Genomic DNA, 26,480 nt, shown 5'->3' on the forward strand with positions numbered 1-26,480 from the left:
AAGTTAAGCTAATGTAAACCAGCTGCTTTAGCTGAACAAGAGTGTAGACTTATTAAACAAAATAATACAAAAAAGGAAGCATTTGGAACCCACCATGTGCTGGGAGACAGCAAAATAAGTGGCAGCGAACCTCTGAAAAACAAGTTATCACCACTACCCAGGCAAAAATGGCACAAAACACCAAGATCTCCATGGATACTGAAGTAGTAGAGGAAATAAGAACAAAATAGGAATACAAATAAATTTTAATAGAGACAAAGTGCTGAAGGGTGGCAGTCCTGCTAGAGCTAAAATAAAATGGCAGAGCTCCAGGAAGAAATTGAGCAAACCCTAGTTTTCAAGATTACTTGGCAACATTACCGGGTTTACTGATCGCTAACTGTTGATTTAAAAGCAGTTGTTTGGGATGTTCTTTGTGGGGAAGTAAGAAGCAGACAAGCAAGATGGAAGGCAGCTGGAAAAAACAAAGCAAACGTACATTTAAGTCCCACAAAAGAGCAGCTAAATTATCAAGAACATCTGAAAAAGGGTATAATATATTCACAAAGTGTAACTGATCTGAAAGGTATTTGTCGTGATCAATGCTAAAAATTAAAATCTTTGTCCTGTTGTTGAAGATTCAACTTTTAGAACAATGTAGCAATATTATGCTTAGGTCAAGAAAGATGTTCTTTGTATATGTTAAGGCCAAAGGCATCCCTAATCAGAAGAACAAGTAGGTAGCTGCCTTTGAGCAAGGACATCCTGGAGCCGTTAGACCTTGAAGAGGGTACATTGCCAACTTGGCAAGCAAACTCAAGGCCCACGTATCCTTCACTGAACTACCCTCATTATAATACTAAAAATCACACCTATAGGTCAAGAAGACCCTCACCCAGGCGAAAACCCTTCCCCTGAGCATGTGTAGTAGTAGAAGTATGGTGTCAGCAGTATCATAATTATATGTAAATTACTAACCAATCATCGATGGACTTGGAAAATTACTATCTCTGCAAGTTTTGTGTATAAATACAGCGTGAAAAATCCTGTTGGTGTGCTTGATTTGTGGGAAACCACCAAGAACCTAGGCATGCACAACCCTAAAATAAATAAGCGATACCTCTCCTGAGTGTGTGATTATTGACCTATTGCACACCAGGCAACAAATCGGCTTTTTGGACAACACTATGACAAATTATATGAGCAAAGATAATGAAAAGTAAGTAATATTGAATTAGGAGCTTCTATCTGAAAAGTTGTTTGAGAATACTGCGTTAAATATTAAAGAAAACAGTGATGGAGTGACAGAAGCTTTTTCAGCTAAACTCACAGTGAAGATGGTAGAAAAAAACCTCAACAGTAACTGTAGGCAGCAGTTGGAAAAGGGAGAGTTGGTAGCAAAGAATAATTTACCAATTATGAAACTGTACTGTTGCTATAGTAAGGTTTAAAATGGTGTATAAGAAAAAAAAGTATGTTCAAAAGACTATAGAAAGATTTTTTAAGTATGTCAGGAGTAAGAAAATTGCCTAGATTTATGAGCAGGCAGGGGGGAAATAAATACTGACGGGAGGGGGCGGGAAGCGAATGTTTATATGCTGTACTTGGAAGAAAGCAGGGCGCGACGCTGATCTCTCCTCACACTTGGTTTTCGTCCCGAGCGACTTGACGCAAGGCATGGCCCGAGGCCTCCTGACGGTACAAGCGTCCCCCCCAGTCACGGAAATCGCTGCAGGCCTGGGCAGACCGCACTCTTCGGGTCACGTTTCGGCCTGTCCCGGTTTAGCCTCGGCATTTCCAGCCCCCCCTGCAGCGCGGGGTCAGCGGGCACGGGGGCAGCTGCGGCCGAGGGGGGAGGCGGCCGGGAAGCTGCGGGCGGGCCCCACAGCCTCGCCCAAGAAAAGCGCCGAAAGTCCGGGAGGGGAGCGCGCACCCCTGCCCCGCGCTGCCATCGGTCCTCCGAGGCGACCATAGACGAGCGGCGAGGGCGGCCCGACAAGCCGCGGAGGTGGGCGGCGACGCGGAAGTGCCGAAGCCAGCAGCGCTGCCCGGCGGCGGATGGGAGGGCCCGCCCGGGGCGGGCGCGGGTCGGCGGCGCGGCGCAGGATGCTGAAGCTGGCCGTGGGGCTGCTGACGGCGGCCGCCCTGGCGCTGGCGCTGGTGCTGGACTGGTACGCGCCTCCCGGGGCGCCGCCGGCGGTGGGCGCGCGCGTCGGGCGGCGGGCCCCTCAGCCCTTCCCCGGGGCGGAGGCCGGCGGCCTGCTGTGGGTACTGCAGGTGAGGGGCGGGGGCGACGGGGCGGGGGCGCGGCCCGGCGCGGGTGGCAGCGCCCCCCCCGCTTTTCGGGGCCGCTGTGGGCGGAGAGGCGGGGGGCGGGCGAGGGGCCACCGGCTGCCGCGCTCCCGCGCTCGGTGGGAAGCCGTGGCGCCTTCTCCCGGCCAACGCCCCCCTGTGCTGTCCCGGCGGCTGGCAGCCGAGGGTGAAGTTACGGGTGTCCGGCCAGCTCGCCAGGCTCCCCCACAGAGATGTGCGTGGTAGAAGCGGGTAATTAAAACATGCCCGGTTATTAACACTCTCCTGTATATTGCATCAGTGCCCGGTACGGTATTATCTACTACCCCAGTGAGAAATGCAGCCTCTGCCTGGCCCTTTTCCCTTCTAAAACTCAGAGAAGCCGTGCGGCTGAGAAAGTGGTTACACAGACCTTCCGCAATAGAAGGAAGGTCCTGGGCCAGTGGTAGAGCAATCTGTGTTAGGTTAAATGTACACAGCTTTGTTTCCAGGTTGAACATAAAATCCAAATTAACCTGGCATACTCTTGGAAGTGAGCTGTCATGTCTGGGTGCTTCTGTGGCCTCTTTTGTGACCCTTCCCCTGCCAGAGCATTCCTGAAGCACTTGTGTATAACTACCTGCAAGCTCTTTACATATTTGCAGGTAATTGGCATCTGAGATGTCACAGGGGTTGCTGTGCAGTTCCTTCTAACAAATAGGCTGCTTTTACTATTTTGCTTTTATTCTTAAACTCAAGGACACTTTGCCTAAAAGTAGTAGCTGCAGGCAGTGCTCTTAGTGCATACGCCAGCGTATTATTAGTCCTTTTGTTCTCTCCAATTGCTATGTATTTTCAAAGTCAGTGTTTCCAGTAATTTTTCCTTAAGTGATTTAAGGCTTATTATCTTTGCTGCAGAAGAGATTTTAAGGTGAGAGATATGCTTGAATTAATGTAGATAAAGTCCCTATCTTGAGTTGGTATCTTGAAGACAATCAACTACAGCAGCATATAGCAGGTGCAGAGCTATGCTGACAAGCAGCATGCGCAGCTCCATACTTCTCTGGCCATGTTCTCTCTGCCTGTGTTTCTTCAAGTGGAGCTCTCCCAAGCATAGGCCACAGCATTGCTAATTTGAGACTTGGCTTTACTTTCAAGTGGTTCTGTTCTCTTTCAGATGTGCCCTTTAACAAGCTGCTTTATCATGACCTAACTTGGAAATTAGTCAAGCACTAAATCCAGTGTTGTTCCTGATGACTTTGTGGGAAACAAGCTTCAGGCTCCCTGATGACTCCTTAGGTCTAGCCAAGGTCACTGGATAGAGCTCAAGGTTCTGCCCCCAGCAGTTCCTGCCTTGTTTTTCCTCCCATCCACAGGACTGTCTTTTCTTAAATTGAGCTAAAGTGCAATCTTTGTGCTATAAACTTGTATTAATGGTTCTTTCACCTTTCTTATAGCAGAACTTCCTTTCTTACCCCGTGCCTATTAGGCACTCTAGTTCAATATTTGACAAGCTTACAGTTGTCGGCTGGATGCATTCTACTGTTGCCGTAGGCCTTGTAATTCTCCCTTGTTAATGCCTGCCTTTCCTGAGCCACATCTTCTCTAGATAAGGAATGTGGATGGTGATTTCTCCTCACCCCTAAGCTTTTTCCAACCCATTTTGACTAAAGTTACTGCCTATGATGCAATGAGAGAGGCCAAGTTTCCACATCAGTCAGAGAGAGGGGAAAGAGAGAAGAAATGCAGCAAGTGGACTTTTACCTACTTTTTTGGAAATTGAATAAGAGCATTGCAAGCTTTTCTCCTTACCCACTGAATTCCCTTTTACTGGGACATCCTTTGAAGTTAATTTTTTTAAAAATGTAAGAAGCTCCACTCCCAAGATCTTCATGTTTCATGGCTTTTAGTGATGACAGAAACTTAGTCCCAGCTCTCGGAAGCCCCTGGATACTGTAACTCTTAGAACTTACAGAAGAGCTATTTGTAAATCTTAAACTTGTATCACAGTAGGGGAAAAAGTGGGAAGATCTTTGTAGAAAATCAGGCTTCCCAACCACTGTCTGCTAAAAGGTTGGAAATTTACATTGTTCATAGTTATGGGCAGAACAGGAGTAAGGTTTCTTGTAAGACTTTTTGCTCAAGAATCTGGAGACAGCAACAATAGAAGTGTTTATTTTCTGCTTGATTGCTGAGATAGATGAATTGCAAATCCACAGACTGAGGAGAACCAAAATAAGATGTTGTATCCCTGTCAATAATTAAATTAGGTTTGATGTATTGAGGTAGTTTTACTGTGCTCTTTAATTCACAGTAGCTTGAATGTATCAATAAAAATGAAATTAAGATTATGTCTAAAAGCATCTGATTTTGACCTAGGCAAATGTTCCATATAAGCAAATGGGGAATTTTCCTAAGCAGAATCAAAGAACTGTATTCAGGCAATGTTTTCCACATATTCAAATGACTGAATAAGGAGAAGCTAAGGCATTTTGTCTCCAAGGTATTTTATCTGGAGTTTTCAAAAAGGAAAAAGCTTTACAAGAGCCAGGTTTATTAAATTTAATGTAAAAGCTAATGTTTTTCTTTCTCAATTAGTGATAGTGTCAGATGGCCACGAGCGTGTGCTCGCTGTTTTCTGAGCATCAAATACCATTGGTCTAAACTGAGGAGGATAATTTATTAATTGATTAACTGAAGTAGAATGGAAAGTGAAATTGGAAGCATTCACCCAAGGTTTACTTTGGACAAACTGAAAAAGCCACAATATTAAAAAAAAAAAACAAAACCAAACCAAAACCGAAAAAACCCACCAAACTTCTTATTCTCCCCATCCCATCCCGTACAGCTCTTCTGATGTGAGGGCTTTGACTGGTTCAGAGATGAACAGCATCTTTTACAGTTATGTACAAGTGGTATCATCATTTCTCACTCAGGCTTTGCCTTCATGAAGGCACATGGAATGGGATCTAAACTTGCTCATTAGCTCCAGGTAGAATGTTAGAAATCCTTCCACCCAGCTACTGGAAATGTCACACCTGGTATGAAGTTAGTTATCAGTATGCTTTGAGGCCTAGGTAACTTTAACCTATTTTTGCTTTGCAGAACTACTTAGTATTCTCTCTTGCAGAAAGATCACTGTGTTGCACCAGAAGCTCACAGAATTTGTAAGCCAACAGGTCACTTAGAGCCGTCAAAACTTACTGTAGATAGCTAAGCATTTCCCCATGTTATTGTATGCCCTTAGATTTAAGGAAATGTTCTTGGTGTAAATGTGATTTTAGGGGTTAGAGATGCAATATCATATGCTTGCTCTTCTTTTGTTCTCCCCTCATCATCCACTTCTGTTTTTCCCTGTATCCCTTATACTGATATGAATCACTATGATTGCTCTTATGTTGCGTTCTTATGTACTTGGCTTTGCAGAACAACCTGAGCAGCAATAACCCTCTGCTTGGGACAGTGTTTCTTTTTTCTCTTTTGCAGGTGTCAGATATTCATATCAGTAGATTTCGGGATCCCAAACGAGCTTCTGATTTTGAAAAATTCTGTTCTGAAACAATTGATATAATTCAGCCAGCACTTGTTCTAGCAACAGGTAAGCAAATCAAAAGAATGTGTTTCCTGTTGAATGTGCTGTCAAAGGAAGAGCAAATAAGCAAAATTCATAGAATCATAGAATGGTTTGGGTTGGAAGGGACCTTAAAGATCATCTAGTCCCAGCCCCCTTGCCATGGGCAGGGAAACCTTGCACTAGACTAGGTTGCTCAAAGCCCCGTCCAACCTGGCCTTGAACGCTTCCAGGGAGCGGAAGTGCCACTATAAGGTCTCCCTGGAGCCTTCTCTTCTCTGGGCTGAACAACCCCAACTCTCTTCGCCTGTCCTCATAAGGGAGGTGCTCCAGCCCCCTGATCATGTTCATGGCCCTTGTCTGGCCCCGCTCGAGCAGGTCCATGTCCTTCCTATGTTGGGGGCCCCAGAGCTGGACACAGCATTGCAGGAGGGGTCTCACGAGAGCAGAGTAGAGGGGGAGAATCGCCTCCTTCAACCTGCTGGCCACACTTCTCTTGATGCAGCCCAGGATGTGGTTGGCTTTCTGGGCTGTGAGCGCACATTGCTGGCTCATAGTCAGTTTTCCATCTGCTAATACCTTCAAGTCCTCCTCCCCAGGGCTGCTCTCAATCCACCCATCCCCCAGACTGTATTTGTGCTTTGGATTGCCCTGACCCATGTGCAGGACCTTGCACTTGGCCTGGTTAAACTTCAGGCACAGGCCCACCTCTCCAGCCTGTCCAGGTCCCTCTGGATGGCACATCCCTTCCTTCCAGCGTGTTGACCGCACCACACAGCTTGGTGTCATCAGCAAACTTGCTGAGGGTGCACTCGATCCCACTGTCCATGTCCCCAACAAAGTTGTTAAACTGTACCAGTCCCAACACCAACCCCTGAGGAACACCACTCATCACTGCTCTCCACTCGGACATCGAGCTGTTTACCACAACTCTTTGAGTGCGACCATCCAGCCAATTCCTTATCCACTGAGTGGTCCATCTGTCAAACCCATGTCTCTCCAATTTAGAGACAAGGATGTCATGTTGGACAGTGTCAGATGCTTTGCACAAGTCCAGGTAGATGATGTCAGTTGCTCTTCCCTTACCACCAGTGCTGTAGTCCCGTCGTAGAAGGCCACCAGATTTGTCAGGCATAATTTGCCCTTAGTGAAATTCTACAATCTCAGGAGAGAACTTTAAAGCCTTAAGGTATCTTTAGCAATGGAAATGGAGTTGCAGCTGAAGACAGACTGTTAGAAGCAGAAGAGAAAAACTTCTCAAGAGAATGAGTTTTTCTTCAATGTCGTGAGTCTGACACATTTAGTGTATATTATATGTAACAAAGACATAATTATGCAATATGGCTATTGTTTACCCAATATTGGTTGCTACACCTTAGTCCTTGCTAGCAGCTACCTTCCTTCTTGTCCTGGTAGTGATTCTACATCATTCTTTGTATTTGAAATTACAGAAGTGAACTATGTCTCTGATTAGTCACTGAGAGCCAGTTCCTCTCAGAACAATCCCTGCTCATTTGTACGAAATTCACCTGTGAACTAATGCAAGATTTCATTGCTGGTTTCTGTTTGAACATACTATACCAAGACACGTGAAATAAGCCTTGCCATTTCATTTGAAAGCTTGCTATTGCTATTGAAATGGATTATGTTTTGGCAAGCAAATCAAAGAGATTTTGAGCCATTACTATGTGCAAGGCTTTAGAATCTTAATGCTAGACCTGGACTTTTGTTTCTACGGAGACTTACTTATCTGCTGCTTGCTTTTTAAGTTAAGAATTCAGAAATAGTTAGTATTCATCTTTTAACTAGCAATGCAGGGAGGCATTGCTTTATGAACAGAAATGGCAATGGTTCGAACTCTAATTGGAGATTGAGGGGATATAGAAGGTGTAAAGTTAAAGCTTCTATGACTAGAATCTTTAGGTATAATGAATGTGTAACAATTTTATTTACTTTGGCATGGCGTTAGTAAGAGTGCTGCAGTGACGTGGTTGACAGATGTTTGAACAGGCTGCTGCATCTGCATTAGAAGGCATTTACCCTTATAGTAACCTCTTGGGCCAGATGACAGGAACATCCAGATTGCACACAGGAGGCCTACAGCCACTTACACAAGGAGGCTTGGATTGCATGCTTGCCTAGTTACAGTAATTGTGTAAGCTGTGTAGGCCTCTGGTTATATCTCACCTTTGTATGCTTTCAGGTGACCTGACAGATGCTAAGACAAGAGATAAACTGGGATCTGGGCAGGTAGAAGTAGAATGGAAAACTTACCAGTCAATCCTGAAGAGATCAAGGGTCATGGAAAAAACCAAGTGGATTGACATCAAAGGGAATCATGGTAAGACAGAAATTAAACATCTCTTTCTTTCCTGTGATTACAGAGCTGATTTAGGCAAGTTAGACTATAGAGGTAAAGTGGTAGTCCTTACTAGCATGTTAGTGGTGGCTATGAGTCAGTAGAAAGCCTTGCCATCTGCTCTGCTGAGGGCACACTTTGTTATTTACTGGTGTTTTAGTACCAGGGAAGTAAGGGTCTTCATTTATGCTTTTGCCCAGCGAGTGGTAGAACATAGCTTCAGGTGTTAGTTTCCAGATCATTACTTTATATACCCCATCTTTTAATGGAAGGGAAAACTAACCTTACCCTGCTGAAGAAATGGTTTTAATATACTTTTCATAGACCTCCCCCTACAGGTTTGAATTAAAAGGTATCACATGTTCCACAGTTAAAGGAAACTTAGTTTCTTTTGGAAAGAAAGAACTCATGGAAGTTTGTACACACCATAGTTGTTGCTACATTCTAAGCATCCAAACACAAGCTAACAGCCTTGTAGGCTATGTAAGATAGCTGTTACAGAAAGGGCAAAACTAGAAAGCCTAGCACTGGGGAAAAAAAAGTACATGCTTTGTCATATACAGCCTGTCTATGACATTTCACTCCCACTTCCCTGTCAGGCTTCTCTTAATGGAGAGGTGGACCCCAGTTGCAGTACAGACCTCCCCAAGCTGCTGTCTGATTTACACATGCTGTTCTCTGATGCAATTGCTGCTTTATTTTCCTTGGATGAGTTAGGTCTGTCTTACAGAGAATGCACCCAATCTGAAAAGCTTCTGAAAAGATTTATGGCTAAAGTGGAGACACAGGGTTACCTTTTAGTCACTAAATGAAAATTTACATTCCCACAGCAACTTTATCTTTGAACTGAAACTTAAATGAGAAAACTATCTCTACTTTTAGGTCAACTGCATCAACTATAGACTGTCTTCTCTGCACAGTTAGACAGTCTGCTTGTCAGTTAATGCATTTTAAAAAAAAATAGCTCTTCAGTGCCTGCTGAGACTGCTTTATCTCCACATTAGGAAATAAAATCCAGAGGTCAATGATCAATTTGTTGTGAAAGTTTCTTTATTTCCTTTTTCTCTCTCTTACAGATTCATTCAACATTCCACACCTGGACAGCGTTCAGAATTATTACAGGTACATTTATTTACCACACAGATGCTGTTAAATTCAAGGTCAAACTCACTAAACAATATTCTGCTTTCCATTATCACATAAATGCTTTTTCACTGACTTTCTTATAGTCCAGGATCATATTTGCTATTCCCTCTGTCTTTTCCAGTGCCAGTTAGTAGAGCAGAATAAATTGAGAAAATAGAGGATTCTTTGCGCAGAATTCTTATCTCTTACCCCTCTGTGTTTTGTAATTGAATATATTGTAAATCTGCCTGTGTCTAGGAAATGTTCTGTGCATTATGTGCTACAGTTTCTTCAGAACAGTTGTGTGATATATTTTTGTAAACCAGCATTCCCAAACAATGCTTTTCCTCCTTAAAATGGATGAAAAAAGAAAAAGAAAGCAAAAGAAACCTTCACTTTTTTTTATGTTGGTTCTGCATTCCCAAAAGGGATTTCCATGTCATATGGGTCTAAATTTTATCTGAGCCATTTCTTCACATCTGAGTCTTGTTAGAAAACTGAAAGTAGAGAAGTCGGATGATGATGATGACGGGTGAACAGATGTTCTTGAGGAACACACTTGAGATTTAAATGTGAAGATAAGTGAGGAAACTTTCCCCTCTTCAGCTGGGTCTTTTGCTTGTACATTGTAAAGGTAGCCTCAGCTGTAACTCGTGTTTAACTTCTCAGTTTCTTCTGCTCTTCACACCTGAACACAAAATCCTGTCTCATAATTTTGGTGATGCTTTCAGCTTTGACACTTTGGAACTGGAGAAGGACTTGGAAATGTAAATTCTCCTTTAATTCAGGCTCTTAAGCCATCCACTTTGCAATAAGAACACAGATTAAACATCTGATAGTTCAGTTTGCTTCAGCAGGAGCAGGTAGGTATATACCCATATATTCTGTGGGATAGGATGCTACAGCAGCTGGATTTTTAGGAGAACATGGAATTTACATGTGGATTTACCAAGAAGGGATGAATGAATGGTGCTAACAAGGCTTTTGGATGTGCTAGTGCAGCGTACATCCCTGTATCTTTTGCCACAGTTGTGGCTACATGAGAATCTAGTATCAGTGTTCCACTCTAGTTTAAGGCTGCTATCAGAAATCTTAATGAGGCACGTGGGAAGATGTAGCACCAGTGAATTTGCTGGATCATGCCTGAATTGTTATTTGGCCTGGACAAGCTTACTGATTGGGATGATGTATGGATCACCTGCCTCTAGTCCACATTGAAGATGCACTGATGACAGAAGGGCGTGGAAAAGATTATGGTGAAATTTCAAAGCAATTTAGCCAACCTAAGAATTTCTGAGTGAAATTCTGTGTCAGGTGAAAAAGTCTTTGCTTATTAATTAACAGTCTTGTGCTAAAAAAATGTGTTCATATAATGGTTTTTGCTTCATTATAGTCTGTCATCATAGCAAAACAAAAAAACTTTAATGAGATTTAACAAATGCTCTATCTAAGACTGAAGAAAGGCACCAAGAGTCCTCAAAAGCTATTAAGCATCACTAAAGGGAGAACTATCTTTACAGGGACAATTTTATTAATCTGATGCATTAATAAAATATAAAAATGAAAAAAAATTTTAGTAAATGTGCCATACTCTAGGAAGAGAGTATGTGGAAGGAGAGAAAACAATGTATATATTCATTATTACATGTATTTATCATAGCCAGTATTAGCATAAAACTCCGGGGAAAAAAAAGGTGGAATTAGTTGACATGTCTTATAAGTCCTGCCCTGTTCACAGTTCTCCTTAGAGTATTTTAAGATTAATATTAAAGAGCTCAATTAACATTAGGTATTGTGCAAAAGTGCAGCAACCCTTTTTGCTCTCTCCTTTTACTCTTCGAGTGAAGAATTCTAATGACATTCCGCAGACGACAGGAGAACTGGTAAGATTTGCTATGTCAAGAAAGAAAAAAGAGTAATAAGCAAGAGGAAATGCTGCCTTCTTTGCTATTTAAAAGACTTGGTGTAGTGTAGTGTCTCTGTTTTGGATCTTTTGGAAAATAACTGAAATGGTTCAATATTTCTTTGGTTCAAAATCATATTCCATTAGCCAACAGCTGATCATTCCACATCAGAGTAACTTAAGAGATCTCTAACAAAATAGTGGAGGCAAGACTTGCTGTCCCTGGTATTTCTAGGTAAGCAAGAAAAAATTATTTCAGATACCAACAATAAACAGAAGACAGTAATTTTTTTTCCTTTGCAGATCTCCTTTAATTAAAAGTGATGTAAGTTCCTGCTGTCTTGTCATCTTGCCTATTTGTTTTGCATCATTTATGCTGCTGGCCTATCCTTTATCCATAAAAAAGTACTATGTTGCTCAGGGAAAGCGTATTTATGCTAGCATTTTTTTAAAAATGTTTGTGTGCTAACCTGCTGCTTGTCTTAACACATGACCCGTGTAATGCATCTTCTTTGAAGTACAGACTTTTCAATGCCATTGATTTTTAGGAAGAGACTTTACTGCAGTAACAAGAGGGAGCCAGATATAATGCAAGAAATCTTACATTTATTCTATACAGGTCATTTTTGTCATTGTTTTAAGCTTTCCTAACAGCAGTATTTCCATTTTATTTTGGCAGGAAATACTCTGCCTGGCGTAAAGATGGATCTTTCCATTACATCCACACCACCTCTTTTGGGAACTATTCATTCATCTGCGTGGATGCCACACTCAGCCCAGGCCCTAAGAGACCCTATAATTTCTTCGGGATTTTAAACATGGTATCATCTGGCATTCCATTTTGCTGGCTGTTTTGATTCTATAGTGGTTTGTTTGGGGGGTTGGTTTGTTTGTTTTGATAAAGAAGAATTGTCTGAAAGATTTGTGTTAATCTAAAAGAGTCTTTATGTTTTCAAGTTACTACACGTGTGGGACATTTATTTAGAAAAATGAATGTGTCACTTAACATACAGAGTGTCTGTGTTTTCTCTCTTAAGAAGTAATCCAGTACAAAAATGTCAAATTAGACATTTTAAGGACACTGTCAATATTAATATTCTTAGCATTTAGCTAGACTTGAGTGATAATTTCCTTATGTGCCGTAAAGTTTAAAAAAAACTAAAACAAACCCCAAACTTTCTAATTTCACTTTTTACCCTGTTAGATGGGTTTTTTATTAATGTTACAGATGAGGGAGTTGCACTTATCAATGGAATAGTGTGAAAGGTAATGCTATAAAGAAATGTGTCATTTATGAAAGTGAGGTCTGATCTTCTGAGACCATAAAAATTACATGTTATTCTTTTAAAAGAATAACATTAATATCCCAGTGTTTAAATCACATATCAGCTTAGATAACGTTTTGCTTCCCTTTGATTTTTCTCTGTAGTTTGTTGATATGCTATAGTTCTTGAAATACTCTTCTGAAGTGTTGGCAGAGAGTTACTGTGTTCTGGTAAACAGATGTCATATTTTGCCTGTGATAATGGCCTTAATGAAAAGTAATATGTTCTCCTTCTAATCTTGTCTAAAGGAGGCTTGACATTTAATTGTTTATAAAACGCTTGGCAATACTTAGGTGAAAGGTGCCAAGTACTGTTCTCATTGTTTACTGTAATCCATAATGGGCACAGTAGGTTTGCAGACACACTCTCGAGGAGCTAAGAAATGCAGTCGAGTCTAGAGCTGCTGTCCTTGGCTGCAGTAAGTCAAACGTTTGCTTGCTAATTACCCAGCAGCAGGAGTCCAGAGAGCATCATTTGCAGATTTTTGCACAAAACTGAAAGTAAAGGTAGATACCCGTAACTTTTAAAAAATAAACGTCTGCCAGGAATTTGAAAAAGATATTACATTTGTATCAGTGATTTGTTTGCATAGCTTAGGTAAAAATATTCTTAAAGCCCAAATTCACAAAGGCAAAGGAAATATAAGCCAGTTACATTAATCCAGAATGGTATGCTGAATCCATTCTTTTTTGATATACCTTTATTTCTCTTTCCTTTATTCATGCCCTTCAGGGTTTCTTTTCAGGTAGGAGGGAAAAGAATATGTTGGTGGTTCTCTGGGTTACCCTGAAAGATGATCTGCAAAATGGTGAAAGAGTGGATTTGTGTTCTTTCCTGGTTTTAGTTTTCCTGCCTCCTCTGTTAGACTTTGAGATCTTACTGGTATTGGGAGTCTCTCTGGACAGTAAGTGGTTGATTTAATAATTGGAAGTCAAAGAAGTAAAGGAGAGAAATTTTACCTGCTGTGTAAAGTGTTACTTTTGCTTAACTTTGAAGCAATGGCTGAGTAATATTTTCAAGATTCAGCATCATAGTTCATCCAGTTAAATGACTGAAGCGTATGGTGCACATTTTCTGTGGTCTGTCATGCCTATAAAAGGCCATCTAGCAACTCAAGAGATAGTAGGGATGATAATTGTAAGGTAAAGATGTTTGTAAAATCAACTCAAGCGTGTCATCTTTGACTATATAAATAAGCAGTAGAAAGGATAGAAATACAGTTTACGAAAATGCTTCTTTCTATTGTGCTTTTCCTGTGTTCAGTTGCGAGGAAGGTGTTGAGTGTCTTGTTTTCAGTTTCTTTTTCCAACATCAGATTTTAGGGCTACATCTAGTAGTATGGTTTTTTCATGCAAATGTCCCTGAAGCAACTGAGAGTATTCTCTGTAAAAAAAAAAAAAGATTAATTGCATTCTTCACTAGTTTCTTTCTGCTTTCCTTTTGCTATTCCTTCCAAATAGCCTGAATGTTAAACAGGTTTGTTTGGTTCTTTGTTTGTCTTTCAAACACCTGCCCGTTTCAGAATCAAATGAACGAGCTATCTTTGATGGCAACAGAGAGTCTGCACAGCAATCATACTGTCTGGTTTGGCCATTTTCCCACCTCAACAATCATCTCCCCAGCCCCAGGAATACGAACATTAATGAGGTAAGATCTTTCTTTTTCTCCTGTGTGTTTTCATGAAGTACATTTCTTGCCTCTTTTCACATACTTGTCTGTCACTTTTCAGGTTTTGTGCAGTGATATTTCCTTCCCATCCAGATAATCACAATTCTTATGCTCTTTTATTAGTTCTGCCACAGCCTATTTATGTGGACATTTACATACAATGGGTGGGCTGATGCCAGCCTTGCACAGTCAACACCGTGGTGGCACTCTGGAACTCGAATTGGGAGACTGGATGAATAATAGGAGGTAAATAAACCCTATGTGAGCAAATTATTATATGGAGCCTACCCAGTTATACTGTGATTCCCTTTTATGCTGTTTGGAGAATTTGAAAGAAGCATTAGATCTGCCTGACTAGTTATTACTATTAATACTTTTGCAAAATGTCTCTGTAAGTTTGGGATTTTTTTCCCTATCCCAACAGTGTGCTAATAAATTAAGTAAAGTAATTTTTTGATTCATTCTTGATATTTAGAAATTGAAAAGAGGACATCTAAATGTCTGTTTAGTATTCAAAGTAGACAAATAAATTGTAATCAGATTTCACATCACTACTTCAAAATACCCATGCTCTGCACCAGCTGTTAGAATTTCAGAGACAAAAATAGTCTACCTGAGAAATGATACCTTAGCAGCATATCAAAAAGTGTCCGATTCTACATGGAATGTATAGTAGTATATTAGCTTTTATTCTGCAGTAATCCTGAGAAAGATACTTGTATGCATAGAAGAAAGCACACTGGGATCCTTGTCCATAACTAGAGTACCTACCCAGACACTGCGGTAATGTAGATTATCTTTGAATTATTTAACATCATGTTCATCTATCTGATTCATGTGCAGAATTCAATAGATCTTGACATTTGGAATTTTGAGTAGTGCTTCAGTGATTTATAATAAAATGAATCTGATCTGAGGTAACCAGCTTACAGTTAATGCAGCAGAGTTGGCTAATGCAGGATCAACTACAGAAGACATTAAAGCGAAAATAAATCAAACAAGTTCTGTTCAGGAACTTGGGAAGCATGGGAATCAGCTCTGCATGCAGTAGCTTGTATTAACAAAATGTTTTTCCTTTTATTATAGATACCGGATCCTCGCATTTGATCATGACCTCCTTAGCTTTGCAGATCTTAACTTTGAAGAATGGCCTGTAGTTCTCATCACCAATCCCAAATCCTTCCTTTACAGCAGTTCTACTCATGAACCACTAGTCAAAATTATTTATTCCACTCATATCAGGTACTCTGTAATCTCTTAATTTCACAATATTTAACTATATTTTAATAGTTGGGGTCTTTCTTGGTTGTAATGTACATCTATATTTATATGTATGTACACAAAACCTTTTTTTTTAAATGCATGTGTCCACTGTGCTCAGAATTCACTTTCCTCTGGAAGTTTGTTCCTGAGAGCTCACTTTGTATCATATTTGTGATAAAAGGAGTTTATATAGTAGTAATTCATGTTTGTTTTATTTATGCAGAACTTTTTTATGTAACAAAAGGTGATAGTTAGATTAACATGTAATCTGTGTTATTAATCTCACGTGTTCACGTTGCCTCCGCTGATTTCAGGATTTTGTCTACGTATTTTTCTAAGTGTTTATTCGCTTCTGACTTCTTAGCCTCTTGTGTTTTCAGTTTTATATCCTTTATATATTAAAACATCTTAAGCCTCTGCCAATTTTCATATCAGTTTTAAATGTCTCCATCTTTCTATTTCTACCTTTTCTATTTATTTTTTTCATTTGTATTTCAAATTTCTATACCCTTTGTAACATCTTATATTTGCTGTTAGACTAATATGTATGAAATATATGGGTATATTGCATACACAGAATTACAATCAAAAGAAATTCATCAATACTTTTCAGTTAGGAAGCAGTGTCCTTCTAAGTCTACCTACTAAGTCTACCTACTTTCCAGTTTCCTACTTCGAACCTTATCTGAACATTCTTATGATTAAATATATGAACTGATAGAATCATTCACCATAACTATATGAGACTCCTTCATTTGACTGAAACATGCTCTGGAATGCCTTTTGTATTACCAGAAATGAAAGAAATTGTATGTGCAATATATGGAGTCTGTATTAGTATCACTGTTTCTCTGAATATATGCACTGCCAAGTGACAGTAGATTTCTTGGTATCTCAGATCTGTAATACCAGTCTTGCGTTCCACTCTATTTCTCATAAATTCAGTTACAAAGACTGAGAGGTTATATTCCAACTAGCAAAAATAAAATTAAAAAAAAAAAAAAGGAAAAAGAAAAAGGGGAAAAAAGGAAAAAAGAAGAAAAGGAAAAAAAGAAAAAAAAAACCACACCAAACAACAAAGAACTCTAGCAAGAGAGACTGGCATTTTTTAATGAGGACATCTACAACTATTTGATTATATGTCTGTGTGCAGGAGGATGCATCCCACTTGTGTTAGCAAATGGTTTGACAGCAGGAGTTCTAAGATTATTTCTGCCAGGACCTGAGGATCTCTGCCACTTTTTCGTCTGTTCCACAGCCCAGTTTTCTATCTTATTCTTTTGCACAATACCATACAGAACTTCTCTTTTTAATTGTAGGAAAGAGCTACCATGTTACTATTAGCCTACAGATATTTCACCATTTTAATTTCTAACTCTTTTGAACTCTTAAGTAAAAGGTAGCGTAATCTTTAGGGACTTCTCTTCAGGAAGTAATGACAAATCTGCAAGTCATGTAATAAATCTGTTTATTTTGCTGTTTATTCACTCCTTAGAATTCTGGCCTTCTCTCCTTCTGTCATTATCTCCGTCAAAGTCTGTATAGATGGAGTTCACTTGGGGAATGCGCATCAGGTGTCTGGCCCTCTCTATGTACTGAAGTGGAGCCCACAAAACTACAGTGAAGGGTTCCATCACATAGATGTGACAGTCCAGGTAAGGTACCTGTTGGCACTCTTTGTGTTGTCATCTCTGCGCCATCACCCTTCTGCATCACAAAACTAGGAACAAAATAACAGACTTCCTTTCATATTTGCTGATTACAAAAAACCAAAGGATTTATTAAATGAAAAAACACTGCTGAGCGCTAAAACATTCATAAAGCATCTGGACAAAAGAAAGGATTCTTATTTTTCATGAGAAATATAAGATGACAAGTAATTGGTCAAAAATAAATTATTTTGAGTAACAGGCAACAATTAACTTTTAAGGTTGTCTTGGAAAAATAATTGGGCTTGATCAAGGAAAGTAAGAAGTAGCATCATGTTAGTTCAGAAGGCAAAGTAACTGGGTCTGGAAGATTGGAATGCTGGGTTTGATTATCTGTGTGAAGTTCTTTTCATGATTTTTTTACAGGCTGACAGTGAATATGTTTTCTGTTTCTCAGAACATCAGACTTAACTGATACTAGATTACTGGGTGCAAAAAATGCCTTTTGGTGAATGCTTCTGTTCTTGGTACTACTTTTTTTTTTTCCTGTACCTTCAAGTGGTCTTCGAAAAACTCGATCAGAGTGTTCTAATATTTGGCACATTTGCAGAACAGTAATGGGAAAGTCTGCTTTGTCCTGCTTGGTGGAACCCAGCTAGGCATTATTTCTCACAGGACAAGAGCGATACTGCTTTTTTTTTCTAATGGCTTTTGTGTACTGCCAGTGTTCTACCTCCTAGCTTGTTACTGATTTCTGTGATGCTTTACTCAGGAAAGCTGCATTTATTAGTGGGTTGTGGGGTTTTTTTAATTATGATGAAAACATATGCACAGAACTGAGTATCATTTGAAGAGGGTTATATAGGTCTGCATAGCAATGGTTTGCTTGCAAATACATGCTTGTTATCAGATAACTGAATGGGATTTTTAAAAAATTATTTTTCTTTCCCCTTCAGTCATAAATCACTATCACATCTAGTAACTGAATAGTTTTGGGAAAGCGAGGAGGATGAAGCGTTAACTTGATTTAGGTACCTGGAGAAAATAAGAATACTCAATTGCTGTACATTGTTTCTGGGATTGTCCAAATATTGTCTTAGCTGTAATCACAATAAACATACTGAACTTCACCATAAATAAACCATTTATTATGTACTAAAAGATAAGGTGTCAGTGTTAGACATGCAGAAATACCAAAATGTTTAATAAATGTAGCACTGTTATTTATCAATATCAGTTTCTAGCAAATACACCAGAAAAGAAGCACAACAAAGCTTCAAAATATTTTAAGATGGGCTGTTATCTAGAATTGAGCTTTGAGAAAACAAGTGGTGGTGGTGGCAATAAATAGTCACTGTTTTCCACAAATTGCTGAATCTCTGACAGGATCTCCTTCATATGTAGCAGTTTCAGTTTATAATCTTACAATCACCAATTTACTTGAAACCACAAAATTGGCAGTAAGTAGAAGTATTTAATACAGCAGTATGCCAGACATGCATGCGTCAGTTGGATCTTTCCAGAAAAGCCGTGATGATAATTAGCAACTTCAGGTATTTTGTGCACTACTGGTATCTAATTGCTCTCTTATTTTGTATCAATCTAGGATGCTTCAGGAAGAATTAGCACGCAGGGTCATATATTTGCAATGGAAGAAAACCTCTCTCTTAGATTTGGCTTTTGGCCATCTGTTATTCTTCTCACTGACCACTATGTTCTAGTAAGTACTTTCAGCAAAACAGCTGTCATTCCATGCTGGTTTCCCCAGAGACCGCAGGAGGCATTTTCCTAATTCCTGGTAGACTTGAATGCACTTTGATTGTTCCAGATATGACTCCATTGGAATTTCACAAATATTTCAAGTTTCCTTTCTCAAGTTGCACGCTTCAAACGTGAATGTGCAGCAATGGTTCATGCAAACAGTTTGCTTCCTGGATTTAGTCACAATTGTCCATTTTTGGGTACAGGTATACACACATTTTTTTGCAAGCAAGAAATGAAAAGAAGCTACTGGAGATAGCAGAGAAAGGAAACATTAATCAAAGAAAACTTCGCTGTTATCTGTTGCAGTAGGTGTACCGACAAGAATGCTGGAAAAAGTCTCACATCAGCTGCTGACATTATAGCTAGCTCCAGCGAAGGGGAAGGCAGAATTCCCACTGACTTCAGTACGTTCCAGGTCTTATCCTGAAGTGTTACGGCTCAGAACATGCAAAGCAGGCATGTCATAATAGTTTAGTTTAGGTGCACTTACAGAACAACATAGGAAAGTCCACATGACTCTAGATAGTATCATAATTGGCTCAAAATTACTATATTAGTTTTGCTAATCTGTAACCAATGTTCTCCACAATGTCTTGAGCTGCAGTTCTGTTCAGTACAGCACTCGGAAAATGTTTTACATAGGAAGCATATTTACACCTTTTCAACGGATGTCTTTTACAAACCTGTTTTTGAAAGATTCAGGTCTATCACTTTCAGCCATCCAACTGAATTCAAGTCAGTAAGATGCAAGCCCAATAACTCAGAAACTCTGAGGTTTCTTTTTACTTTTCAGTTCAATGACACCATCAAGCTTTGAGTATGTGTTTCAGCTAGAAATCCTTGTATCATCCTCCCAGTGTCCATAAGGCAGGCCCAAAGGCAGCTACTACTCCAGGGCTGGCTTAAAGTTAAAACTGTCTTTTCAGGCTCGTGTGCTATTTGGACTGATTGTGCTGATACAGATCGCCTTGCTCGTGATTTTCAGATATCTGCAAAAGCCAGCCCTCAAAGGTATGAACCAATGCTTGTCTGTGGCTTTTAGATGATCTTATTTTCCCTAAACTTTTTTTACTATTTACCTGTATGCTAACATATATAAGTAACTGCGCTGTTAATCACCATGTGCATTTTGCATCTAGTGCTGTGGAGTTTGACTGGGTTCTCAGAAGCTGCTGGTTTGCTTTTAAGGGGACCCAGAAAACTTCCAATATATCAAATAAAATAAATTAAAAACTAAAAACTTGATTGGGTATCTTTGTTTAAACAAAAATTCAATTAATTGAAATCTAAAGGTTTCGTTTAATTTTCTCACTGAAGAATCCAATGCATAGGGAAAGGAATGTTTTATTTTGTATTGGTTCTGTATGTGTGCTTGTTTCACTACAGCTGGCACAGAATTCTCTGTCACCTGAGTGGAGAAACAGATTTCCTTCTACAAAAATAACTTTTGTGAATCTTTGCAAAGAACATGAACAGGCTTGGGTCTTTCTCAAAATAGTATTAAGACCATTTCTGACATAACTTGAGATTTTGTTTGTGATAAATCTGGTAAATGAAAATGAATATTGTTAAGTTTGTGGTGTTTATCCTTTAAACAATTGTTTGAACCACACCTTACTAATGAGATTTTTCTGGAAGCCACGTCCCTTCCTATTCATGTCACTCTATGTCCCTTCCTTTATACTCATAATCACGTAGCATCCTGAGGTAACTACAGCAACTGCTCACATAGAAAAAGAATAGATTTTCAGTTGTCTTTATAGAACTCAGCAGCTGAAAATGAAAAGAGCTAGCACTCTGTGATCAGCTAGGTCCCCGTAGACCATGTTAAATATTTTACAAATTAGTGAACAAACTTGTTAGAGCTGTTGATTTCCAAAGGTCAGGCTTGCCCTCTGGGAATTAATGCTTTGTGAGAAGGGCAGCCACGTAATAGGTGAAACTCTAGAAGCTAACTTTTATAGGAAGGCTCCCTCAATCTCAATCTATGAATTGTCTGCTTCAGTTAGAAAGTGAATATTGGGGTTTTTTTGATAAAATCACACACTTGTCAGAATGCTGCCATTTTAACACCTAGCCTTCCTTTTATCTGAGTTGCTATCAGATCTCACTAAGTAGATTTAATCAAAGAAAATCCCATTAATCTAGTCCATACTGACCTGCCTCTTTGGGTTTGCACAGTTACTGATTTGAATCTCTTACTTTTCATTTAATATGAACTTTCTCCATGTTTTTCATTCTAGCTAACTTCATTTTCTGGGTATAGAATGGTCGTTCAGTTTTATTTACATACAGTAAGTGTACTCATTTTAGAATGGCAGCTTCTTCTGCTGTTTTTAACATAGATTTTTATATTTATCAGTTCCTTACTTTCAGTTATCACAGTAATAGTAGAAATGCATTCCCTTGCGTTTGTTCTGTAGACATACCAAATATTATATTTCTTATTTAATAGAATGAGTAATGTGCAGATTTGTCTCAGAAAGACCAATTTTTATGTGTGTGTGTGTGTTGCAATCTGAATCAAGTGTATTTTTCTTAAATGTTGTCTCTGTTTAGAAAAGCCAGGATTACTTACTCTGACCTCATATTCCCTTCATGTCTTCAGTAAAACAAACACCATCTATTACTCAATTCTGGTTCTGAATTTATACACCATTCTGGGTAAGTAACCTAGAGTACCAGAGGACGTAAATTAGTATTTTTAAATTACATATCAGATCCTGATGAAAAATGAGACTTTTAACATCTTGGAGAATGGGGAAATTCTACTTAAGTGGAACTTGAAAAGTTAATGTTCAAAGAGACTAAAGGTTTGTTTCTGGGAGCCTAACTTAGAAGCCCTGGAATTAATTAAACACTTAAATTATTAAATTACTCTGAAAGCAAAGTGAGTATTTTTAATTTTAATTTGGTTTTCACTTATTCTTTGAGTAAGATCTGGTTGTACCTTGGTGTAAAATGAGTATACTATTAAAATAGCTGTGTTCTCTGCAGTCAGTGTAGTGTGCATAACATAGTGCAGTCTGTCCATTTTGACTTCTAAGCTGAGCCAAACTGGCATTGTTTATGACCCCGTCTTTCATATATCTTACTGTAATTCTGGGAAGAGGTCAGCTTTTGAAAGGAACTATCTTTTCACTTCTCTCATAAGAAAAATGTTATACGTGGTGTTGAAAATTGTCACAGAAATTAAACCAATTTAACATTATATTCATTGTGTGCCACAAGTCATTGGTGTACCATGGTATTTTCACATCAGGAATGTTCCATCAGATTGCTGTTTGTGAAGATGAAAACATGAGGCTTATTTCTACAGAGTAGCAATAGAGAGGTCATTTTCCCCAGTTAACCACTTTGTGCTCAGGAGTACAAAGGGCCATGTCTCTATTGTGTTTTCTGATGGGGCTGAATGTTTGGTTTCCTTTCTTTCAGGACCGTGGTTTGTAGGTGAACTGATAGACGGCCAGCTGGGGGCCTGTTTCTCCTTTGGTGTGTTCGTTGGTGGTTCCTTCTTACAGGGCAGTCTGACATTTGTGGTCGGGATTTTACAGGTATGTACTTACAAAAATTAAGGCTGACAAACTGCTTTCTTCTGGAAATTTTTTGTTTGCTTTTTTTTTAAAAAAGTTTTATAAGTTTTATAAAGAAAGGAGTCTTAGAAGGATAGAGATTAGTGGCCCTGCCTGACTGCAACAGCTCTTTCTAACCTTCCTGTAGTTCTAAAAGGCAGAAAAGAAGGAGGTTGTTCATTATTTTCTCAAACTTCTCTTTCCTTCTCTTTGATGTTGCTTTGGACTCCCTGGATGTCTGGATTAGAGACCACCTCTACAGATTTAGCACTCCACGTTTTTGTATTGTCCTTGTCTCATGCACAGGTTGCAGTGACTAAGCAGCAGGACCTGAATGGCCAGGGCAGCCCTTGCACGCTGGGTAACCCTTCAGATCAGTAGCTGTCCCTCTCCAAGTCCACGAGTCCAGTTTTCCCAGCAGTCTGACCTGCCTGCCCTCTGGTTTTCCCAGCTGCCATTAGTCTGAAAGAGAGGGTGTAGTTCCTTGGCATTGAAGTGAGACCAGGCTAGTGCTGCCTCCTTCACGGTCCCTCCCTTATGCCACTACTAACACTTGTCTGACGGCTGGGTCAGAGAGCTAAACTGACATACAGACCTTCCTTTTTTACCGTGCTAGTATTTTGCCAAGTCTAGCTCCCTGAACCAGCTCCAGGAGAGGTCAGATGCATGTGAGTGCCTCCCACTGCAAGGGAGGGGGCAGGAATGCTTGGCCTGGGACTGAGGCACAGGCAGCCACAGCTCTATCAGCTGCAGAGTCTTGGAAGCGCATCCCGAGATTCCAGCTCTGGGAACTGTGCTCAACCCTTAGAATGGGACAGTTTTATGTGCTCGTATCTTTCTGTGCCCTCACGTATGTTACGCCTGGCTTGCTCATGGTCTTACTTTTCTTTCCTTTTCAGATGTTGTTTTTCAACCTGCCATTAATGGCCTACCTGTGCTGGTGCCTGCTGCTGCGATGCCAGGGCCACAGCTTCCGCTCTCACATCCGTCAGGTCCGGCGTCCCGTGGCTGTGCTGGTTCACCTGGCAGTGGCACTCCTCCTGGCCTGGCAGCTCTATTCCTGCTATTTCCTGCAGCGAACCTACGGGACCTTGGCTTTCTTCCTCTCCCCAATGAGAGTGTGGCTGGTGGCACTGACCTCAGCTCTGATTTATAAAACCTGGACACTGAAATCATCAGAGCTCAGAACTTACATAGTGGAAATGAAAAACTGTCAGAGCTCCTGAAGCACAGTATAAGTATTCGAGGTTCTTTGACTTAAAAACGGCCAAGGCACAACCTATAGTTTTGTGATGCTGGAATTCCATACAGCCCAACAATTAGGTGGTAAGACCTGAAGCTGCACCTGCACTGCTGCAGAGCTGTATTAAATAGTAAATGTATAACAGTATGTAATATATACTTTTATTGTATTATACATATACAATATACTGTATAATACATATTATATAATACAATTATACATTAATACAGTATACAGTAAACTGTACAATAATCTCTATAATAGGGGTTTTTGTAATACAGAAGATAGATATGTCCATATGGATCACAAATGGAAATGTTTGGTCATTACTACTGTGAATGGAAAAATATTTTTAATTCTTTCTTGATTTTTATAATGCTGGGGAAAATTAGCATAATTCTTGATAATGAGCTCCAGGATTTGTGCTTACCTTTGCTTTTTATTTCAAGATTTCCATATATTTTTACAAGACTAACTACAGGCCTAGAGCAGATGACTTTATGAAGTAATGGTTATTGCAGAGGTGCTGTGGTGGCCTTCACAGTAAGTCCTATGCTTACATGCTTTTTCAGTTCATAATGCTACCTACGAGCCCTTTGTAGGCTGTTAGGTGTGTGTGTTTATGTTTACCTGAGCCATGGCCTATTGCTCTGGTCCTGGGAGTGCTGGCTAATTATCACGGTCGCTCTCTGGGAAGAAGTAGGTAGTTTCCCACTGCTGAGGTTGCCAATTTTCCCACACTTGACCAGTGAAAGGACAGTGAATGATCAGTGTTGCTGGGATTCTTGGCTGTAGTCAGTTCAGCTTTAAAGCAAAGAATGGAGACGGTGTCCTCAGGATGGGAGAGCCCGAAGGAATCACGTGCTCTGATGCCTAGAAAGTCTGTAAGCAAGGGGGTCGGGGCTGCATTTCTGGGTCTCAGTCAAATGCGCCAGAGTGACCTTGGAAAACTCATTTGTTTTCCATTTTTCTAAGTCTAAAAATGATAGAACAATTATATTTATGAAGGACACAATGATCCAGAGTCAAGAGAGCTGAGGTGCCTTTATCTGTAAAGGAGAACACTGGCCTGCTTCACAAGACTGCTGTGAGTGGAATGTTTAAAATACTTCAGGTAATTTTGCAGTAACTTATTTATGGCTCCTCAAGAAAAAGGAGGGGTAACTTATTTATGGCACCTTAGAAAAAAACAGCAGTGACTATAGTAGAACATACAGGAAAATAAATTGAAATGGAAGAAAATATTAACTACAACTAAGACTTTTTGTTATTTCTGAAAGGTGATAGTTCTCCTATTCCTTCACTCCTGTTCCTCAATGATTGATGATATAATAAAGAGAGCAACAGCTCTCAATTTGCCTAAGTTAAATAACTGTGAAGAGAATACAGGATGTCATTTGTTGCTACATAACTTTGTTTTGCAAAGCTGTTAGAAAATCGGAGGCAGGGCACAAAAATGTACTTGTGAGAAGCACTACTGAAAAATTATTAATAAACCTGACATTTCACAATTAAATTACTTTTATGTGATCAGGGAACATATGAAGTGGCAATAAAATACTTTATACCCTGGGCCAAGACCCTGTTCTGAAATAAGACTTTTTTTTCGTAGGCATTCATTACTTCTGGTGTATAGTTCTTTCTTTTAAAATTGTACTGCATGGCAGTTTTGGGGTAAGCATGAGAATACAGAGGTCTCCTGAAGTCAAGCGAATCCCTTCCAGGCCGTTCATTAGGAGGACAAATCAGAGCTACATGAAGTGAGCAAAGCCAGTGGCAGATCGTGGAACCAGACTGCTGAAGTACTTTACAAACTGCTGGCAGCCATTAGTATCATCTGTGACAAATCAGTTTTTCATAGTATAAATGCTTCTATTACAACACTCTGCAGGGTTTGTTGTTTTGGTGGTTTTTAATCTGCACGGGGGAGCCCCTTGAAAATACTTAATTACCATTTGAAACTACTCTAAAAGGACACTTGAACTGATTATTTGGAAACAAAAAAAATTCTGACAATGTCTTTCAAATTTTGTTCTTTTTTTGAAATGATTATTTAGAAACAAAAAAAATCTGACAATGTCTTTCAAATTAATTTTTTTTTGAAGTCTCTTAGAAAAAGCACATGTAATTTTTCATGCTGCTGTTTGCTTATGAAGGAATTCTTGTGTTCATCGGTGAATTACAGCTAAGATGCTGTGAAATGCATGACAAACTAGGAAAAAGAAGATTCTTTTATGTGGGTTACCCTCAGTGCTCTGAGGGCTGAGCAAAACTTGCAGAGGGAAGTTCCCAAGGGAGTGGCATTGCTATGCATAATTTCCTACAACTGTCATCAGTGAAGCTCTGTCCAATCCAGTGATCCCAATAAAGAGATCTTGGCACTCAAGTGTTGTGGAAAATGCAAGGGGGGGGGGGGGGGAAGGCTTTTTCCATGTGCTTTTCCCACTATCTCTACAGCATCCTTAAAAAAACAACCCCAAACCAAACCAGTTTCAAAAGCTCAAGAGAGAAAGCACCCCGCCTTCCTGGAGCTGGCTGAGGCAGAGGGGAGAGACAGCTGCCTGCAGGGCGCCCAGGGCTCCCTCAGGCTGCCTGGCCCCAGGACACGGAACAGGCTGTTCCCGTCTGAAATGCTCACTGCTGCCCGTGCAGCTTTCTAATGGGATTGTTATTGCACAAGGGAAATGTAGGTATTGCTCTGGGGGAGTGGGACATAAAGGCAGCTCCCTCCCAGCAGGAAAAGCACCAGTGGACAGTGTCCTGCCCACCCCCCCCCAAGTCACCCCCA

General features: G+C 40.0%; 1 protein-coding gene across 4 annotated transcripts; it reads left to right on the forward strand.

Moving 5' to 3' along the window:
- The first annotated feature begins 1,810 nt into the window (after positions 1-1,810).
- TMEM62 (transmembrane protein 62) lies at positions 1,811-25,272 on the forward strand. Of its 4 annotated transcripts, none has more exons than XM_074824236.1 (14): positions 1,811-1,987; positions 5,737-5,848; positions 8,025-8,162; positions 9,257-9,302; positions 11,888-12,029; positions 14,056-14,180; positions 14,325-14,447; positions 15,288-15,443; positions 16,960-17,119; positions 18,720-18,833; positions 19,804-19,888; positions 21,437-21,541; positions 22,313-22,431; positions 23,349-25,272. In XM_074824236.1, exons 3-14 carry the CDS (start codon positions 8,123-8,125, stop codon positions 23,673-23,675), a joined length of 1,542 nt encoding a protein of 513 aa, XP_074680337.1. In that variant the 5' UTR covers positions 1,811-1,987; positions 5,737-5,848; positions 8,025-8,122; the 3' UTR covers positions 23,676-25,272. The 4 variants fall into 4 exon arrangements, with proteins under 4 accessions (XP_074680337.1, XP_074680338.1, XP_074680335.1 ...); XM_074824237.1 differs by lacking the exon at positions 1,811-1,987 and adding an exon at positions 2,012-2,150; XM_074824234.1 differs by lacking the exon at positions 1,811-1,987 and adding an exon at positions 2,048-2,256 and having other exon boundaries at positions 5,714-5,848.
- The last annotated feature ends 1,208 nt before the right edge of the window (positions 25,273-26,480 follow it).

The sequence above is a fragment of the Strix aluco genome, chromosome 4, assembly GCF_031877795.1.
Source record: "Strix aluco isolate bStrAlu1 chromosome 4, bStrAlu1.hap1, whole genome shotgun sequence".
Lineage (NCBI taxonomy): Eukaryota > Metazoa > Chordata > Aves > Strigiformes > Strigidae > Strix > Strix aluco.

Excerpts from the sequence above, each read along its gene's own strand:
- TMEM62 (XM_074824233.1), top strand. The coding sequence starts at position 2,086 with ATGCTGAAGCTGGCCGTGGGGCTGCTGACGGCGGCCGCCCTGGCGCTG. Across the intron at positions 14,181-14,324 it reads GGAATACGAACATTAATGAG|TTCTGCCACAGCCTATTTAT; the intron begins GTAAGATCTTTC and ends CTCTTTTATTAG. Across the intron at positions 17,120-18,719 it reads ACATAGATGTGACAGTCCAG|GATGCTTCAGGAAGAATTAG; the intron begins GTAAGGTACCTG and ends GTATCAATCTAG.